Raw genomic sequence first — 20506 nt, 5'->3', positions numbered from 1 at the left:
ACAAATTGACCCAAATTTGATTGAAAATAAAATATCATCCCTATCATTTCCCCTAGATGTTTTCATGTCTTTTGTTAATTGGTTGTGGTTAAACAATAATTAAAAAAAAAATTATAATGAATTTGTTCATAAAAACTTATAAATCATTAACATTTAAAAAAAATTATATTATAACTAATAATTAAGTATTTATTAAAATTTAATTTGTGTTTATAGGGCACAAAAGCCCTATACATTTTGTCAATAATATTTATGACCCATTTGGTTAGAAGGATAGAAAAGTGGAATGATAGAAAATAGGGAGGTGATGAAAAAGTGGGTGGGTAGAAAAGATTTAGTTTTCCTTCTGTGTATTTGGTTAAGTGTAAAAGTGAAGAGATGAAAAACTCTTTTATTTAGTTGAACAGAAAAGTAAGAGAATAAATTTTCAACTTTCTTTCTTTGTGCTTCTAATTATTTAAAATTTAGATTTATGGTAAAAACTCAAATTTTGAAACTATTGAAAAAATAAGAGATGAAGGTGAAAAAGATAATGGACACTTTACTGCTTTAGTATCATACAAGACATTATTATTATGTGTAAAATTTGAGTTCCACGGGTGGTACCTGAAATGAAAGGAAGGAATTTGGATTAAAAAAAAAACCCTTGAATGTTGGTCAAAATGTACACAAGCTTTAACTTAAAATAGAAGGTGATAGTTGGTGGCCATTTATTTTGGTGTAGGCTAATTGATAAAGGTGGTGGTAGTTCTTTCAGTAACATTACAAAATTTCATAATATTTTTACAATAAATTGAGATGTTAATACATCATATGTCAAAATAAAATAAAATAAAATATTCTAAAATCCATCCCAACTAAAAGTGCGAGTGTTGTAAAAATATTTTGAAATTTTGTTGTGTTTCTAGACTTATTTAAGTGGTAGATGTGTTTTTTATTTATTTATTTTTTCATATCATGATATAGTTTTTATATAGTAGAATTTTCTACTAAATAAAAACTATATAAAAAATATTTTCCTATTTAAATAGGAAAACATTTTTTTGTTTTACTATTCTAATGTCAGGAGGGGCAAAAGACTACACTAATAAGTAGAAGTATATAAATGGTTTTTTAGGTGGAGTCTACACTCATGGGTAGGAGAAAATACACCCTGTTACGGGTGTATATTTCTCTCCTCTCACAGCTGGTCGGTCCCAACAACTTGTGAAAGGGAGGAAGCATACACCCGTAACAGGGTGTACTTCCTCCATGGGTAGGTGAAGCTCTAATTAGAAAGCCTATCTCTAAAGTCTAAACCTCCACCTAGGAAGTAATGAATGTAGTCCTCGAACTGCTTGTTTTTCTTACCATTGCGATGCTACTGGATACACTCTTCTGAATTGCTTCAAGCTTAGATTGCTAAGCCAAGTGTCTCACTCCACCTACGCAGGAGCAAATAGGAAGGGTCATAGAAATCATGTTTGTCCAACACCAAGACAAGACTCTTTGGAAAATTATTGAAAAGTTTGAGTTTTCTTTTTTTGACCAATTGGAATTCAAAATTGGAACTCGCCTCATTATCAAAGGAATGAGAATTCCTCATCATAAACACTCCATTTCCAAAGAATGGGTACGGGTGAAGAGAGATTCTCAAAAATGAGTGTTCACTCCTTCGTTTCCTTTTTTTCAATACTTCATATCTATTGAAGGATAAAGTTTCATTGACTACGTAGGCTATTTCACAGCTCACTATCCCATCATTCACCTTAGGAATTTGAGTGCTTTTGTGTTTTCAGTCGTGCATTATTGTTCATGTTCAATTAGCATTGCATTTAGTTTCCTTTGTAAAATAAATAAATAAAATGAAGAAATAAAATAAAAAAAGTGAGGAGAAAAGAATGGAGAAAAAAGCGTAAAAGACCTTGTTTAACCTTTTTACATAATAACATCAATACGCAGATGTTGTAACATAGACTTGCAATTTTAACTATATATGCACGAATTAAGAATGAGAAAATATACTATGATTCAAGACTAAATTAGTAAATTAAAAATAAAATTAATATCTGTTAATTGTTTCTAAAATATAAAGAAAAAACAAGATAGTTTTTTTTTTTAAATATATATATATATATATATATATATATATATATATATATATATATATATATCAACTCAATCATCCATCAAAATGGAACTCAATCTTTTGAAAATTTCAAATATTATAGTTGGCTTTGTCGTAATGTAAATCAAATAAAACATATTTATTATTATGTTATATATCTATTATTCTTCTAACTCAATAAGAAAATAGTGATTTTAGGATCACAAAATATTTCACAATTTTTTGCTACAATTTTGGCGTGACAGATTGTGAATAGTTATCTATCACTTACATAGACTTACCATTTTTTTCTCAACTGCTCACATTCTGTCACATCACAATTGTAACAAAGAAGTTGTAAAATAAGGGCAAATTTTGCCAAATAGTAGATTTTTAGAAAAAATTTTGCTACATAGCATGCGGATGAAACAGTTTAGTTAGTTGGACTGTTTTTGAAAATTGAGTTTAACAAACTCGAGTTCCAACCTATTCCCTCTCAGATAAAGTCTAACATGGACCAAAAAAAAAAAAAAGGTGGAACTCGAGTCTAAGAAACTCAAGTTCCATTTGTACAGAACTCGAGTTTCCCAAACTCAAGTTCCATGTGAAAAAACTTGGAACTCAAGTTCCATTTTTTTTTTTTTTTAAAGTAGTCTAACTAACTAAAATATTTCCTCCACATGCTTTTTTGCTAATATTTTTCCAAAAAGATGCTTTTCTGCAAATTTTTCCTAAAATAAGTTGTAGTACTAATTTTTTTACGAAGAAAATCACAAAGCATCATTTTTCATTGACAATAAATTAGAATCATATATAATATATTCATAACTAGAAAAAATCACATCAAAATATTTCACATCCATAAATCAAACTCATTACTCATAAGTTAAAAGAGCAGATTTTACCATATATATAAAGAAATGTTGGAAAAGATAGTACATCGTAAATTGATATTAGCCCAGCTTCTTTTCTCTCTAGGTTTCTTCGAAACTTTAGAGGTGAAACAAGGGGCTTGTTGGTGGACAAGAAGTGTTTCTCCAATCCGGTAGAAATCTAGCTTAACACTCTCTGTCTACCTTGTTTCTTCCCTGTTCCATCCCAACCTTGGTAGGTACCCTTTCCCCATGGAAGAACTATCGAAGCGTTGTGAGAAGTTGCAACTAACAGAGCATGAAACTGAACAGGTGGACTTAGACGTTGTGGAGGTGACTGAGGGATGGGTCTTAGCTGGTAAGTTCCTATCCAAAAGACGTATTAATTTAGAGGCAGTAGTAAAGGTGTTGAAGCCAACATGGAAGACAATGGAGAATTTCGATATTTAGGACGTTGGAGACAACACAACTCTCTTCTTATTCCAAAACGAAGAGGATATGAACTGGGTGTTGTGGGCAAGCCCGTGGTCTTTTGATAAATAGCTTCTAGTCCTCCAAAAACTGGGAAAAGGGGACTTTGTCTCCTCGTTAAGTTTTGACAAAACCCCTTTCTGGATTTAGATACATGGCTTGCCTTTGCGAATGCAAACAACAGAGGTGGCCAAAAAGATTACCGACTCGATGGGGGTAATAAAGAAGGTAGATGTAGGGCCCATGGGTTTTAGCGTGGGAAAGTACTTAAGGTTACGCTTAACTATCGATATTTCAAAACCACTGTGTAGAGGAAGGGTGGTCCGCATGGGAGGCAATGAAAAGGGATGGGTGGATTTTCCCTACGAGCGCCTCCCCATTTTCTGCTACTGGTGTGGCAAACTGGACCATGACGACAGAGATTGCCCGCTTTGGATTGATAGCAAAGAATCACTAGTGCTTGAAGAAAGGCAGTTTGGACCTTGGCTCCGGGCAGACTCGGGAAGGTTCCAAAGGCCACAGGTGGCGGAAGTTCCCAACTGTAAAAACGGAGGGGAAAGAAAAAGCAAGGAAGGGGCATATTAGTGCAACACCCGAGACGCGAAGAACAATTGGTGGTCACCTATGGTGGTGTGCGACAACAGTGAGATATCCCCTCCGCCGAAAGAAGCAACCAAGGTGTCAGACTTGGTAATGGTGGATATGACACCTCAAGAAAAGAAGCCAGTAAACTTTGAGGAGCAATTGCGGGAGATAGACAGCGCCATAAATGATGATGTTACGGTACAGGAACTAACGGGAATCAATGAGCTAAAGAAGTTTAATAGAGGTGGCTCAGGATTTTCAAATATTGAACAACCCAAGGTGTTGGGGACTGGAGTGAAAGAAAAAGTTAACAGGACCCAAATACAAAGCCCAGATTCAACTGCTGACCCAACTGGTCCATATGGGCTTGCAAAAGAGCTAAACAAGGCCCAAAAAGGCCAAGGCCAGTTTGCTCTGAAAGTAGAAGAAGGGGACCGGGTTTTAAGAAGTAGGGGGGGTGAAGTACTCCAAAAGGTCCATTCTTAAGCCCCACACTTAAGAAATGACAACACAGGGTAGCACATGGGTACTCCCCAGAAACTTCCAGAGAAAAAGAATCTCACTGAGAGCAGGGGAAAAGAAAACAAGCCGCCATCAGGGGAGAATGAAACCCAGAATCACGAAGTGGAAAAGGGGGGCATTCAAGGTATGTGGAAAAGATTCCGGAGAGATGGTGAGACAACAACAAGCTACAACATTACCGTGCTTAAAACCGGTTCGAAGAGGAAGGGGACGACGCCGACAAAAGAAGTCCAGAAAGAAATGGAAACCGAAAAACGGAGCAAGAAGGAGGAAGAAGTGGTTCTAATGGGTTAACTCATGGCAAGACACTTGGGATCGGCGGAGGCCACAGCACAGCCCTGTCGTCATCAATGAGTACTCTGGCTTGGAACTGTAGGGGGCTTGGGAACCGGCGTACAGTTCGTGCTCTCGAGAAGGTAGTGTCTTCTGAAGATCCCAAATTTTTTTTTTAATGGAAACAAAGCTTGTAGTTTCGGAAATGGTTGGTATTAAGGAAGGTTTGAATCGTACCCAAGGGATGGTCATACCGAGTAAGAGGCGAAGTGGGGGTCGTGCCCTCCTATGGAAAAAAGAGCTAAAGGTGGATGTCCAATCCTATTCGGACAGCCACATTGATGCGATTATTGGTCAAGGGGATGATGGGTTGCAATGGCGATTAACGGGCTTCTATGGAAACCCTAAAACAAGCAAACGGGAGGAGTTGTGGCTATTGCTCAAGCGGCTTTCTTCTCTAAACTCTTTACCATGGGTCTGTCTCGAAGACTTTAATGAGCTGATGAATGGGAGTGAGAAGGAGGGGGGTAAAGCTCACCCACTAAAGCAAATGGAAAATTTCTGTAAGGTAATCAATGCTTGCAATCTTCGTGATTTGGGTCATACGGGCCAGGATTTTACTTGGTGTAGGTGGTTGGGAAATAGAGGGTGGGTCAGGGAAAGGTTAGACAGAGCGTTAGTCTCAACAAGCTGGGCAGCTAGATTTCCTCAAATGCGGCTGCATCATAAACTCGATTCCTCATCTGACCATTGTATCCTGGTCCTTAAGGATGTCCGAAAAAACAACAAGAAGCGGCGTCGGAAAAAACTCTTCCGTTTTGAAGAAATGTGGCTTAAGGAAGGAACATGTACAGAGGTGGTGAAAGAGGCTTGGGTTAAAGGAGAGAGTAAGGATTCAATTTTCCCGCTTTTCTCTTGTTTGACTGAATGTAGAGCTTCCTTGTCCTCTTGGAATGAGATTTCCTTTGAGCATTTGGGTAAAAAACTTGCGGCTCTACAAGCCAGACTAGAAGTTATAGAATGTAACAGGGGGTCCGCAGTCACTATGGAAGAAAATGAATACACAAGAAGGGAAATAAACAAGCTACTGGAAGCGGAAGAGGTCATGTGGCGACAGAGGTCGTGGATCAGCTAGCTGAAGCATGGTGATAAAAACACTTCGTTCTTCCATACAAAAGCCTCAAGCAGGTACCAACGTAACACTATTCAAGGGGTGATGGATGAAGCGGGGTGTTGGCAGAGCGAGGAAGATGGAATTGGCAAAACCTTTGAGGATTACCATGTGAACCTGTTCTCCACTTCCCACCCAGAGATAAGTGAAGAACTGATCCACTCTATACACTGGAAAGTGTTGGACTTGATGAACATCCTCCTTTCCCGAGACTTTCGGGCATCTGAAGTGGAATCTACACTGAAACAGATGTATGCCACCTCTGCCCTGGGGCCGAACAAAATACCTCCAATTTTCTACCAAAAATTCTGGCCAACGGTATGCCCCATTGTCACTAAAACTATCTTAGATTTTCTAAATTTAGGCATCACTCCACCGAATTTCAATGAGACTCACATTGTTCTAATTCCAAAAGTAAAAGATCCAAAAAGGGTGACGGACTTCGGGCCGATAAGCTTGTGCAACGTTGCTTATAAAATTGCATCCAAGACTATGGCCAACAAGCTAAATCAGGTCCTACCTCAGCTGGTGTGTGAGAATCAGAGTGCTTTTGTGGCTGAAAGGCTCATTATAGACAACATACTGGTGGCTTCGGAGACAATGTATCACATTAGCCAGAAAAGAAAGGGAAAGGTGGGAGAAATAGCTTTGAAATTGGATATGAGTAAGACATATGATAGAGTGGTATGGGGATGTTTGGAGCGGATTATGCATAAAATGGGGTTCTTGGATAAATGGGTTGCTCTTGTTATGTAATGCCTCAGCACAGTCACTTATGCCATTAGAATTAATGGAGTCTCGAGGGATCACATCATCCCTTCAAGAGGGTTGCGCCAAGGGGATCCACTGTCGCCCTATTTATTCCTCCTCTGTGCTGAGGGTCTTTCGGCAATGCTTCACCAAGCAGTCCATGAGAAGAGACTAAGGGGGGTGTCTATTTGTAGGAGGGGACCAAAAATCTCTCACCTCTTTTTCGCAGACGACAGCATAATCTTTGGGAGGGCTACCGAATCTGAGGGGTTGGAAATGCTAAGAATTCTCAAGGTATATGAGGACTCTTCGGGGCAGTAGCTAAACAAGTAGAAAACTTCTCTGTTCTTTAGTAGGAACACAAGATCAAAATAATGTTTGGTGCCTAGGTGATCAAGTAACACGAAACTTACCTCGGTCTTCCCTCCCTTATCGGAAGATCCAAAACGAATTCTTTTGCTCAATTAAAGACCAAGGTGGCTCACAAGTTTTCAGGTTGGAAAAAAAAGCTTGTTTCGGCTACTGGTAAAGAAGTGCTCATCAAGGCTGTGGCCCAAGCTGTTCCAACCTACACAATGAGCTGCTTCAAGCTCCCAGATAACCTTTGTGATGACCTCACTAGAATGGTAAGACAATTTTGGTGGGGGCAAAGAAAAGAAGAAAAGAAAATGGCTTAGGTAAGCTGGGAGAAAATGTGTCAACCAAAGGAAAGCGGAGGAATGGGCTTTAGGGACTTGAAAAGTTTTAATAAAGTACTCCTAGCAAAACAAGGGTGGAGGCTCCAGACAAACACTCACTCTCTGTTCTCTAGGGTGTTCAAGGAAAAGTACTTCCCGGATTGTGATTTTGTTCAGGCAACCATTGGCAAGCATCCATCGTTTGCCTGGATAAGCATTATGTCTGCCCAAGCAGTAGTAAAGAAGGGCAGATGTTGGAGAGTGGGTAATGGCAAAAGCATTCAAATAGGGAAAGATAGCTGGTTCTCCTCCAAGTCCTACACTCGGATTCTCTCTCCACTAACGGACTCATGGGCAAGTGCAAAGGTCAATGACCTTATTGTTGAAGAATTGGGGGAATGGAACTCTGCTGTAGTCAGATAGCTCTTTTGCCCTGAGGAAGCGGATTTAATCCTGAGCATCCCATTAAGCCTAAGACTCCCACTAGATAGGATTATGTGGAGGGGTACAAAAAATGGGAACTTCTCTGCTAGCAGTGCTTACCATTGTATTAGAGCAATGGGGAACAACAGTGGGGAGAATTGTTTTGAAGGAGCAGGAATGAAGCTAGTATGGAAAAGCATCTGGAACTTAAAACTCCCCAATAAGATTCGAAATTTTGCTTGGAGGGCATGCCGCGAAGCTCTAGCAACCAAATCAAACCTGAAGAAAAGGCAAATTACAAAGGATGATATCTGCCCTCAATGTGGGAAAGGGGCAGAAACCAACCTTCATTTATTTTGGTTTTGCGACCGTGCTAAGGAGGCTTGGTGTAACAGTAAGACTGTGTTTCCTTTCACTATTGATAGTGGTTGGAGTTTTATTGATGTTGTGTGGCAATTGGTGCACCATAGACCAATTTGCTCGGGTTTAATGGAAAAAGTCATCTCACTGTGTTAGGAAATCTGGAAGGACCGAAACACAGTCCTCAATGGAGGTAGACATCGCACAGGCAAAACCTTGGTTAGAAGTTCCGCATCTTTAGTGGAAGAGTACAGAGAGGCAAATGAGAGGGAGAGCTGCTTGAACCTAGCAATGCCTGTCAAGTGGCTCCCTCTAGACTAGCACGCTACTGGGTTTGGGATGGTAATACTGGACTCTCAAGGCTTGGTTTTGGTTGCAATGAGCAAAAGAATCCCAGCCACTTTGGCTGTGTTTGAAGTTAAGGTAAAATCCATGGAAACTGCTATCCATTTTGCGTGGGGGATGGGGTTCAGAGAAGTCTTCTTTAAGACAGACTCGTGCACCCTCAAAAATATCCTGACAGGCATCTCAATGGCCCCGGCTTCTATAGAGACTATCACGGAGAGTATATTGGCCCAAGTGGACAGGTTTCGTTTTGTCTCTTTTACTCATGTCAAAAGGGATGGCAATAGGCCAGCCCACATCTTAACCCAATTTGCAAAACAAGTGGGTGACTTTGTTGTATGGTTGGAGGAAACTCCTAATCTGATTGATGACGCATGTTCTGAAGATGTATCTTGCAACTTTTCTGATGATTTATAAAATTTCAGTATTCCAAAAAAAAAAAAAAAAAAAAAATTAGTAGGATGGATAACTTTTATTTGCATTGAATTCAATAAAAGTTCGCCAAAAAAGTAGATAAGAAAATGAAGTTAGTAGATGACAGAACAAGTTGTGCTTCAATTTAACTCTTTCTTGGAGAACAGCGGTCAACTAGGTACGCCTTCTTTCTCTCTCAGACTCTTAAGTGACAACTCACTCACAAGTGGTAGTTAGTAGATGACAGAACAAGTTGTGCTTCAATTTAACTCTTTCTTGGAGAACAGCGGTCAACTAGGTATGCCTTCTTTCTCTCTCATACTCTTAAAGTGACAACTCACTCACAAGTGGTCTTTTGCCTCCATCGATACCACAATCTTATTTCTTAAGTCGTTTTCTTGTTTCTTCTCCTTCTTCCTTGGACATTCATAGTATTTAAGGTTTTAAATTATTTCATATATCATATTATTTAATTCTTCAACAGTTAAAATCATATCATCTGGAACTTTTTTTTAAAAAAAATTCTGGATATTAAAATTATTAATTTTTTTATTTGAAAAAACTTGGATATTTACCACGGCTTTTTTCCCCCCTCAGAAGAACAAAGAAATTTTGCATTTTATTTTATCATAGTTTTGCTTGGGAGAGACCAACCGTAGAATTGAGTTCATTACACCAATGCCTTTTAAACAAGATGAGGCCTATAAAATGAATAGATCTAACTACTAAGTATCTAACTAGTCATTAACTTGGGTTTGATTCGTTAAGATGAGCGTTTCAGCTTATTTATTAACTAAATGAATCAAAATTAATTAAATTTGAAGCTTGATTACTTAATGAATCAATCTTGAACAAATCCAGGCTAATACGTCCATGGTATTTTCATAATTAGAATAGTATGTGTAATTTTAAAGAAAAGTTTTGCAATAAAATACTTTTAATTCATGTTTTATAAAATATTATCATTGAAGTGTAGATGAATTACTTCCTTTTTTTTATAAATGAAATGAAATGGATGAGTTACTTGGTTAATTTAAGTATATATTTTGGTAGCTAATATGCACTAACAAATATAAAAATATATGTTTCTTAGGCAAAAATTGTATGAAAATAGTTTGTAAATAAACTCTAATTTATTCAAAAAATTAATGAATCAAAATTAAAAAAAAAAAACTAAACATTTAATGCTAGACTCCACTTGCCTGTTTAAGCTTTGTAATATTATTTTGTTGTCACCTTGATAAATGAGATATTTGCTTCTAACCTTTTCAATGATTTTTTTTTTCTTAACTCTTAAATGGAAGTTTCATACGGATAAATATGAGACATTCGATATCTAGATTCTTGACACAATACTACCTAACCTTAGGTTATTAATGTGTCTGATTTCTCCACAGAAAAAAAAATAAAAAATAAAAAAAAGGGTTAAAAGCCTTAAAGCTCAAGTGACACTTTCAAATATTTTCAACGAAAACATTTATGATTTAAATTCTTCTTATTGTAACTATTAAATTATATATATAAGAAATTTATTTATTATACTATTAATGTGTCATCAATTACAGTAATTATCACTTGAGTTTGTGAGTTTTTTTAATTAAAACAACCTTTATATTTTCCTAATTTATAATTGAATATGCAATGATATCAAAGTTAGGCTCTATATTTGTGGTACCTAAGGTCACACTATTTGCTATAATTTAATAACATGTGTAATTGTGATCGGTGAATATCCACTTTCACAAAATTTTACTACTTTTTCTCTAATACTCATAGTCATATGTCTCAAAATTGTAACATAAAAGTTGCATCCACAAACTTTCTTGTATTAAAAGGGACTAGTGGGCCCTTAATTGTTTTAAGTTTGTAACACTCTTAGCAGTGATTGGGTGGAGAGAGAGAGAGTCCCGAAGCAATTGACAATTATTCGTTTGAAAAAGTATTAGGGCGGCGCCATCGGTATAATTTTTATTCCTTTTAGAATCGCCATCGGTAGTCGGTACAATTTAGCATTGCATGCACTGCCCTTTCCATATTGTAGTAGGTTGAAAATGCATGCATGCATGCATCATGCTTGCGCAATGTTACACAATGTGAAAATAAATCAATGAAATAAAACCTTTAATTAATATACTTATTTATCATTTTTTTTTTTTTTTGAGAACAGGTCAGAAAATTTATCATTTCTTTGAAATGACAACAAATAGAGAAAGATGATAGCTAGAGTTATAAGCATAGTCTCAAATTAACCTTATCGCTTGAGGCTTGAAACAACGATATAAATTTATAAACTCACATTGTGTCATTTATATAATTTATTTTTGTTGATTAATTTTATTTAAAAAGTAAATTTGCTATTTTTCTCATAGATAGATAAATAGCGAAGAGGAAGAAATAAGGTTAGAATCATAAATATAACACACCACAAAGCATATCATTACTACTGAATTATCACTTAAATCCCAAAATATGAATATACTTTAAAAAATTAAATTTTATAATGTTGAACATTGGCAAACTTTAAAAAATAATCGGACAAATATTGTTTTAACTAAGTGTACTAGACTAAAAATATATAATATAAATGAAAGTTTTTGACCTTTTGCTAACTTCCTTTAATGTTGTCACTTAAACTTTTGAAAAATCATATTTTCTTACATTATTATTCGAACATATATGTTTTAATTTGTTTATAGAATCACAAATAATATTAAACTGTAGGGACACGATTCTCAAACGGCCCAACAATGACGTTGGGCTCGCGCGTGATGGATCCCTCACAATAAAATTTGTAGAGAGTGGGCTTGAAAGGCTAGCGTTGGGTCATGGGGCGTCATTATAGGCCGGACCTTAGATAAACCTAGACTAGAAAAGGCTTTAATCTGGATATCCAAGCCCAATAACTGTATAAACTGAGGGATTGGACTCCTCGGATCATGTCCGAGGAGCACTAGTGTTTTTCTCCGGTTACCCGTCGATGGGTTTTCCGTGGTGGAGCGCGTATATTATCCGGGCATCCTCATTCCTGGAGTTTTTCCCCAGGAAGTGAGATGGGAGCCTCCTTCCTTATTAGTTTACCTTTCCTTTTATACTAGCCTACGTTTGTTGTCCCTCGTCCACGTGTAGGGTCGATCTTTCCAGGACAGATATCTGTCCCATCAATCTAATCCCGAAATTGTTGGAGATGATCAATAAAGCCTAAAAATCCGGCTCTGTTGGGTGCAGTGTCATATCAGTGAAGGGTATTAAGGACAACTGCCCCAAGATATTTTCTGATCTCTCAAGTTAGCTTGTATTCCACTCTAGTCCGGGAGACTTTGGGTCTGCCGAGGACTAAGCTGTCCTCGGCTGTATCTTCGGGTCACTTTGGGCTTCCTATTTTTGGACTTGGGCCCTGACCTCCTTTAGTTTGGGGCCTGTGGACTCCCCATAAGCGAGCGAGCCGGGCCCCTAAACTATTGGGCCCCACATAAACTATTTAAAAATAATTAGTGTTCGTTAGGTATTTCTTAGTTTATGATAGTGTATTTGCTAAATATGAGACAAAAGATATAGTTTGGTTAGTCTTTATGTAAACGCATTACAAAAAGATAAAAGTTAAAAAGCTTTACTTTCAGCTTTTTGCCAAATGAACATTTAGAATGCTAAATCCTGTTACACATTTCTTATTGCACACTCCTTGTAAAATAGTGTTTTGAAAATACGGCTAAAATTGTGAAATAGTGAGATAGTCTTTTACAAGATTTCACATGCAGTTTTAACTGAAAACACAATTTCAACCGATGTAACAGTATGTGCAATGAATGTGTAATAGCTTGTGTGTGATAACCATTAACCCAATTTAGAACTCACCATTTTTTTTGAATAAAACTATCAATAAATTTTGTGGATAGCATCCTCCAAATTCAAGGAACTCCAAAGGCAAACTTCCTTTTCCAAATACAAACTTCCTTTTCTTTTTGGTAATGATATGAAGTGCCCATTTGGAATCAGCATTTTCCGCTGAATCCTGGGCTGCGTTTTCCTTTTTCTTTTTTTTTTCCCAGCTGCACTATTTGACCAAGTCAATCGTGAACAGTGCACTCGTGCACTGATCAAGGACCCACAAATTTCACTTTTCAGCAACTTTTTCATTAAAAATGGGTCCCACGACACTATTCACACATTTAAAAATTATTTTGCTACAGTGTTTTCAGTTTCAGCAAAAATAAACTCAATCCAAACGGACCCGAAGTGGTTGAATGCTATTAACAGGGGCGGTTCAAGGCCTAGGGTTAAGGCCCCAAATTTTAAAAGATTTCACCATTAAAAAAATAATAATAAATAAAAACCTCATTTCATTATAAAAATACCCAAAATTGTAGAATAATGTTAGAGATATTACCCAATATTTTTGTCACCAATCACCAAAAAAAAAAAAAAAAAAAAAAAATCAAACATTCATTTATTAGGTAGTTGAAACCAACCAATTACATCCATTACTACATCATATCACATTCATTATCACATCAATTTGTGTGCTCTATGTAATAAAATTTTTAGTAACTTTTGTATTTTGTAAGATTGTATGATAATAAGTGGTTTAAAAAAATGTTGTGTACTATTTTTCTGACCTCCAAATAGGTCTCCAAATATTATAACAACAAAAACTCAACCCAATTGAAAGCCATATATTATTTGGTGGGAAAAAATTGTTTTGATACTTTTAATAATTTAATTGGACTACCCTCAACTTAAAAGGGTTGAAAGGTGCTTTTTTTTCTTTGGCTAGAGATTTATTCCAAAATAAAAAGGTGTTAAGTTAGACGCTAATCAACATTACAAAAATAAAAACCTAAAACAAATACACCTGGCTGCCATAGTGCGTCATGCGTGAGGTGCATCATCCAATGTCCCCAATTCCATGCCTATGGTCTTGTGCCTTTCAAACTATTATTGTATTATTATGTTTTTCTTTATATTTTGGGTAGGTTTTCACGAGTACAGATAAGGAAGTAATAATTTTTAAATCTATATTTTGCCAAAAAAAATCTTGTTCCTTTGGCCTAAAAAACCGCATGATTGCATTATTTCACAACAATATCCTCTCAAAAATCCTGTGCCCTCTTTCTCCAAAGATTTCTATTACAGCAGTTAGATTTGCTTCTCTTGCCGCCGTATGCCTAGGCTTGTGCCTCCATTGAATCCTCTCCTCAGCTACTTCAATTGTAATCTTCTTCTTTCTTTTTTTTTCTCAGTGTTTTGGCGATTTAAGCAAATCGCTCTTTATCTGATTAAACTGGTCGAATCGGATCGGTCTGGTATTGTTTTTAAAACTATACTCTTCTTTTTATTATTTCAATTAAAAATATAAATAAATAAATAATTTTCTTTATTATTTCAATTAAAAATATAAATAAATAAACACTTTTCCCTGTCTTATTGGACCAAGTCCTTGCTATCATCACACGCTGCTGTCTAACTTAGCACATAAAGTGCCCATTAACATATTTAAATAAAATAATAGTTAAATAATAATTTAGTGAGTATTTAGATATGATTTATTTTATTAAAAATTAAAAATAATAAAAAAATAATAATAAATTACTATTTATGTTTGAAAGTAGGGTTTATATGCCTAGTTACATTGTTCATGTCTCATGAACAATATAATAGACACTGGTTAAAAAAGTTGAAAACACAAATAATCTGGATGTAGACATGCAAACCAAACCGTCCCTTAGTTTTTTTAGTACTACCAAGCCTGTCTATATAATGTCTAGCAACTTTCATGAAAAAACACAGCCACACTGACACACGCACACATAGAAATGGAAGCAATACACATCTTCCAATTCTGCATTACTCTCCTCTTGTTCTTCATCCGACCCAAATTTCTTCGCAAATCCAACACCAAAAACCTCCCACCAGGCCCAAATGGCCTCCCTATCATTGGTAACCTTCACCAACTTGGTCCTAGACCCCATGAAACTCTCTCCGCAATGGCTAAAGAGTTTGGTTCCTTGATGACTCTCAAATTTGGCTGTGTCACCACCATCGTTGCTTCCTCTGCTGAAACCACCAAAGAAATCCTTCACACCCATGACCAAACCTTTTCTAACCGACCTGTCCCTGACTCAGTAGCCACTCAACCACACCCAGAAGGCACTCTTGCTTGGGTCCCCGGTGACCACAGGTGGCGCAACCGTAGACGCATATGTAGCACCCAAATGTTCACTTCTCAACGCCTGGACTTGTTACAACACTTTCGTCACAAGAAAGTGCACCAACTCATAGCTCACATAAACAAATATAAGGGTACCCCAGTTGATATTGGGTCCTTAGCTTTTGCTACCACGTTGAATCTTATATCAAACACTATTTTCTCGGTGGATATAGTGGACCCGGATTTTGAATCAGCTCAGGAATTCAAGGAACTTGTTTGGAGGATTATGATGGATGCTGGGAAGCCTAATGTTTCGGATTACTTTCCGATGTTGAAGAGGTTTGATTTACAAGGTGTGAGACGCCATGTTCAGGTTTCCTATAAGAGGATGCATGAGATATTTGATGACATCATTGCTACGCGTTTGAAACACAGAGAGACTGATAAGACAACAAGACATAGTGATTTCTTGGATGTGCTTCTTGATCAGATGCAAGAAGATGGGTCTGACTTTAGTATTGACACCATCAAGCCCCTGATTCTGGTAAGAATTTAATTCAAGTTTCTTGGATTTATCATATTATATATATAAAATTACAAAATTTAGATAAAATAACTTAGCTTCCGTTCTTTATTTAAGTTTCCTTCTTAAGATTCAATCATATAACTACTTAACTAAAAAAACACTTCTATCTTATGAGAAAAAATTCACATAGCAGAAGCTTAAAAAAAAAAATCTAAAGAACAACACTTAAATATTGTACCAAAATATTACTTTATAATATAATTATCAGTTGCTATTTTTACTTTTTTATTTATTTATTTATTATAAATTATAACTCTTTAACTTTTCTATGGTAATTAATAAATACTCGGAATCTGTCACATGCACAAAAATGATTGTCCACAAAATTTTTAGTTTAGTTAAAGATTTAGTTTGTAAATGAGACTGAATGAATACAACACGTGTTTAAAAATTATTCAACTCAAGATAGTGTCTAGGGTCCTTGTCCGGTGTTTGAGTACAGTGAATAGAAACCTTACCTCTTTCTGACTGATAAGAGCATCTCCAATGGTTTTTTTAAAGCCAATTTTAGAGCATCAACAACCTAAAAATTCATTCCAACAACCTCTTTATCTCTATTTTTTAGAGTATAGTTGCTACAGTGCTTCTCTATAAGTAGAGAACACTGTAGCTTTTACTATTCATCCTTCAAATGTTTTTTTCTATTATAATAATCAGGTATTGAATAAAAAAAATATTGAAAGATGTGTAGTTATTAAAAAAATAATAAATAATGAATGAAGAAATAATATTTAAAGGAGACAGAGAATTTGTTAGAAAGTGTATTTGAAAAAGTAGGTAGTTAAAATGTTAAATTCTCTGTTCATTCTCTAAACATTACAAAAATTTGGAGAATCTGCTGAAACTACTCTAAGTCCCTATTGATTAGATCCCCATCTTGAAAATTGCATCAGGGTGCATATATATTAATGCCTTTTGCGGCATTTAGAGGTACATGACCCTCGTTATCATGGGCTCGAGAGCTGGCCCAGCTAGTGTGATAGATCAATATGTAAATTGTACAAATCTGCCAAACATATTAGAAAAAGTCTGGTGCCTCAAATGCCATTAACTCTTAAAAAAAAGTCTAGTGTAAATAAAATGCATAATTTGGGTCATAATTCGTCCATGTGATGAGTTATGGTTGGTGAAGGGGTGATGATAGGTCCATCTAGAGACATCTCTCCACCAACCACACGGGCGAGTTGTAGCATAAGTTGTGCTTTTTGTTGTGGCACTAGAACCGCTCAACATATTATAGTGCTATTTTTTTCATGCAAAGTACAACTTAACCTTATTCAGCCAAAAAACAAAAAAGAGTACAACTTAAATATGATATAAAAGCAAATTATAATATTGAGTATCGACCTACTTAGCATGAAAATCACCATAAAAGCTATTAATAAAATAAATCATCATGAAATGTAAAGTTAAAATGAGTTAAAGTTAATTGGCCTTTTGTAACCATGAGACACAAAATTTGATTTATTTATTTATTTTGCTGAATAGGAAAATAGTTTGATTCAAAATAAAAAATATCATACCTATCATCTTGATTAAGTCTAGTGCTACAAATTCTGGCACAAGTTGTGACACTAGACTTATTCCTGTCATCTCACCTACATATATTCACGCCTTTTGTTGGTCTGGTTAAAGCCAACAACCAGCATATAAATATAAATAATAATAATATACACAACTTGTTTGTATAAGTTAGTAAATTATTAATTATTTTTTATTTTTAAAAATATGTTATAGTTCATAATTGAAGATTTATTAATTCTTAATACATGTTAACATTATATATAATATAATATATTTATTTATTTATGGGCTCTGGTGAGCATTAGACAACAAATAGGTATTATTAAGACATTCAAGATACCAATTCTTGAATGAAAAAATGGGAGGTAACTAACATGATGGAATGACTTAAGATTGATGCTAAATGAACAAGCCAACTATAGACCTTATCTTCCTTAAAAAAAAAAAAAAAACAAAAACTGTAGACCTTATCTTAAAAACTTGAGACAGATCCTGCCTCATGTTCTCTTCTTTAAATGCCCTTTGTTTTATTCGTTATTATTACGTCTGACATTTATGTATTAATATGCAAGTGTCTCTCACACACACACACATATATACATATATAAGATCCGTTTGGATTGAACTTATTGTTACTGAAACTGAAAACACTGTAGCAAAATAATTTTTAAATGTGTGAATAGTGTCGTGAGACCCATTTTTAATGAAAAAGTTGCAGAAAAGTGAGATTTGTGGGTCCCGTGAACAGTACACGGGACCCACTAACAGTGCCATAGCAGAGCCAATTTGTGGACGTTAGAAGTGGTGTGGGTCCCGTGCACTGTGCATGGGACCCACTGGTAGCTGTGTTCACGTGCTTCTGGTAAAAAAAAAAAATCAAAAACGCAGACGCAAATGCCGGAATCATTCGAATCCAAACACATACATAGTACACAACCACTTCAACTATTAAACCAATGTATCCATTGGTCATAAATAGGACAAACTTTTACTTAAATTGGTTTAAAAGAATAGATGAATTCAAGTTATAGTTGGTTTAACTTCACAAGAATTACATGTTTTTTAAATCATTTATTTGTATTAGATCTAAGGGTAAGAAAACACTCATAGTCATGTATTTATTATTTCCTAGAAATTAGTAACTAAGTCATTAATTCTTTTTATTAAAAATAGAAAAATAAAAAACAGCATTAACTCTCTGCTCTCTATCATCTTCATCTTCAAAATTAACTAAGTCATTAATTTTTGTGAAGTTACACCGAGTGTAATTCTTGTGAAGTTTCATAATACAATTGTAGTCTCAATACCTTCTAAAAATTATTTGATTTTTTAAGATGATTTAATAAATCATGAGTACATTTAAACAATCTTATAAACGGTTACGTAGAGTAAAAATTTGTCCATATTATTTAATCTTGATGCATGTTATAGTGCTCAATTTTCAAGTCTATTTCTCACGCATGAAAATGTTTACAGGATTTGTTTATCGCCGGTAGTGATACATCTGGATTGACTACAGAATGGGCAATGGCAGAGCTTCTACGTAAGCCTAAAACATTGCAGAAGGCAAGAGATGAAGTTCTGCAAGTGATTGGTACTCACGGTGAAATTAAAGAATCAGACATTGATAGATTTCCATATATCCAAGCAGTTGTGAAAGAGACATTGCGGCTTCACCCACCTGCACCACTTCTCTTGCCTTACATAGCTGGAAACGATGTTGAAGTATCTGGATACACCATATACAAAGGAAACCAAGTTCTAGTAAATGCATGGTCTATTGGTAGAAATCCCAAATATTGGATTGACCCTTTGTCATTTGAGCCTGAAAGGTTTGTAGGATCCAACTTAGATTTCAAAGGAAGGGATTTTGAGTACATTCCATTTGGTGCTGGTAGAAGAATTTGCCCTGGCTTACCACTTGCTCAAAGAATGGTTATCCTAATGCTGGGTTCAATTTTACATTCATTCAATTGGAAACTTCCCGAGGGAATCACCCCAGAGAACCTTGACATGTCTGAGCAATTTGGAATCACTTTGAAGAAGGCTAATTCTCTTTGCGCTGTTCCTTTTGGTGAGTAAAGGAATGGATTTTAATTAATGGAGTTTGCATATTACCATGTACTTTATGGCCCTTTTCCTTTTGCTTCCACGTTGTTGGTTTTTCTTTCAGTGTTTTGTGCCCAAAGGTTTGATTCCTTCGGGCAACGTTCAGACTAGGATAAAAAATTTGATCACCTAATAAGCTCTGTACTAATATTTTGATCAGTATATGAAAGCCTGTGTGCTCAATAATGTATATTTTATGTGTCCTGAATCTTGTTAATGCTCAGTGAATGTGGTAGGTTTTTGATACCTTTATACTTGGTTAAATTCAAAGATGAAAACCATATCTCCAAGCGGAGAAATTATTTACTACTAGGACCCATACCACATATTATGGGAGAGAGGATTTTTCCAGTAAAAGTGAATAATTTCTCATTTCTCAATCGCATCATGTCAAGGACTTGTCAAACTATATATGCCTCCAGATAGAGCTGAAAACTATGTAATCTTGCTTGGGAAGACAGGAAAGCTTTCAATTGCGGTAGCGTCAGGGTACTGTCAACCTCAAAGAAGACTGAAGATATGTGGTGATAACTACTAAGAACAACAATATACATCATTTTCCACAGCAGGCTCTTACCCCTAGTGGGACTGTGAGAGGCTGTCTTCCAAAAACCACCATCAAAATTCAACGCAAGGACCCATTTTTCCATTTTATGAGCTGTTGTATTTAATTCGCTAGAACACCAGACAAAACATGAATATCACAGAGGTCATTTGCCATTGACATAATATCTTCCATAATATTTTAAATTTCCCAATTAAATTAAATCAAATAACTGTCTTGACTAATGCAATGTTACCTTTCAAGATAAATAAATTCAGTCAAAATGATACAAAAGCATGGTTGAATTTAAAGAAGAACTTTAAAGTTTAAAGAACATCACATGGAAATTTTATGCATTCAAGTAAGAGAGAATCTGAATAGAGAGAGATATATAGAGGCAGTTTGTATGAAGAAAAAGGGAAATCTCAACCTCAGTCAACAGACTCAACAATCTTAAGTGATTATTTAGAGCATTCACATCAAAGATGTAAAAAATGCTAAAAACTCATTTTAACTCTCATCCCCTCAAAAACTCATTTACATCATTGATGCTATACCTAAATTTTTGATAACTTTGCTATAGTAAACTGCCATCTTTGGCAATCTACTATAGCAACAAACTCAAAAAAAAAAAAAAAATTTATTAGAT

General features: G+C 35.6%; 1 protein-coding gene across 2 annotated transcripts in view; it reads left to right on the top strand.

The window, feature by feature from the left end:
- Positions 1-19503, top strand: part of LOC126693292 (geraniol 8-hydroxylase-like) — a 56583-nt gene extending 37080 nt beyond the window's left edge. Inside the window, exons 2-3 of one of the 2 annotated variants that reach the window (XM_050389213.1) lie at positions 14850-15638; positions 18681-19503. In XM_050389213.1, coding sequence (XP_050245170.1) covers positions 14850-15638; positions 18681-19286 — 1395 coding nt within the window. In that variant the 3' untranslated portion in view covers positions 19287-19503. The remainder of the gene's footprint in view (positions 1-14849; positions 15639-18680) is intronic. The other variant, XM_050389212.1, reaches the window with a different exon arrangement.
- Positions 19504-20506: the final 1003 nt, after the last annotated feature.

This window comes from Quercus robur, chromosome 7 (genome assembly GCF_932294415.1).
Source record: "Quercus robur chromosome 7, dhQueRobu3.1, whole genome shotgun sequence".
In the NCBI taxonomy this organism is placed as follows: domain Eukaryota; kingdom Viridiplantae; phylum Streptophyta; class Magnoliopsida; order Fagales; family Fagaceae; genus Quercus; species Quercus robur.
The sequence above is the reverse complement of the archived record's forward strand: the minus strand, read 5'-3'. Positions and strand labels throughout refer to the sequence as shown.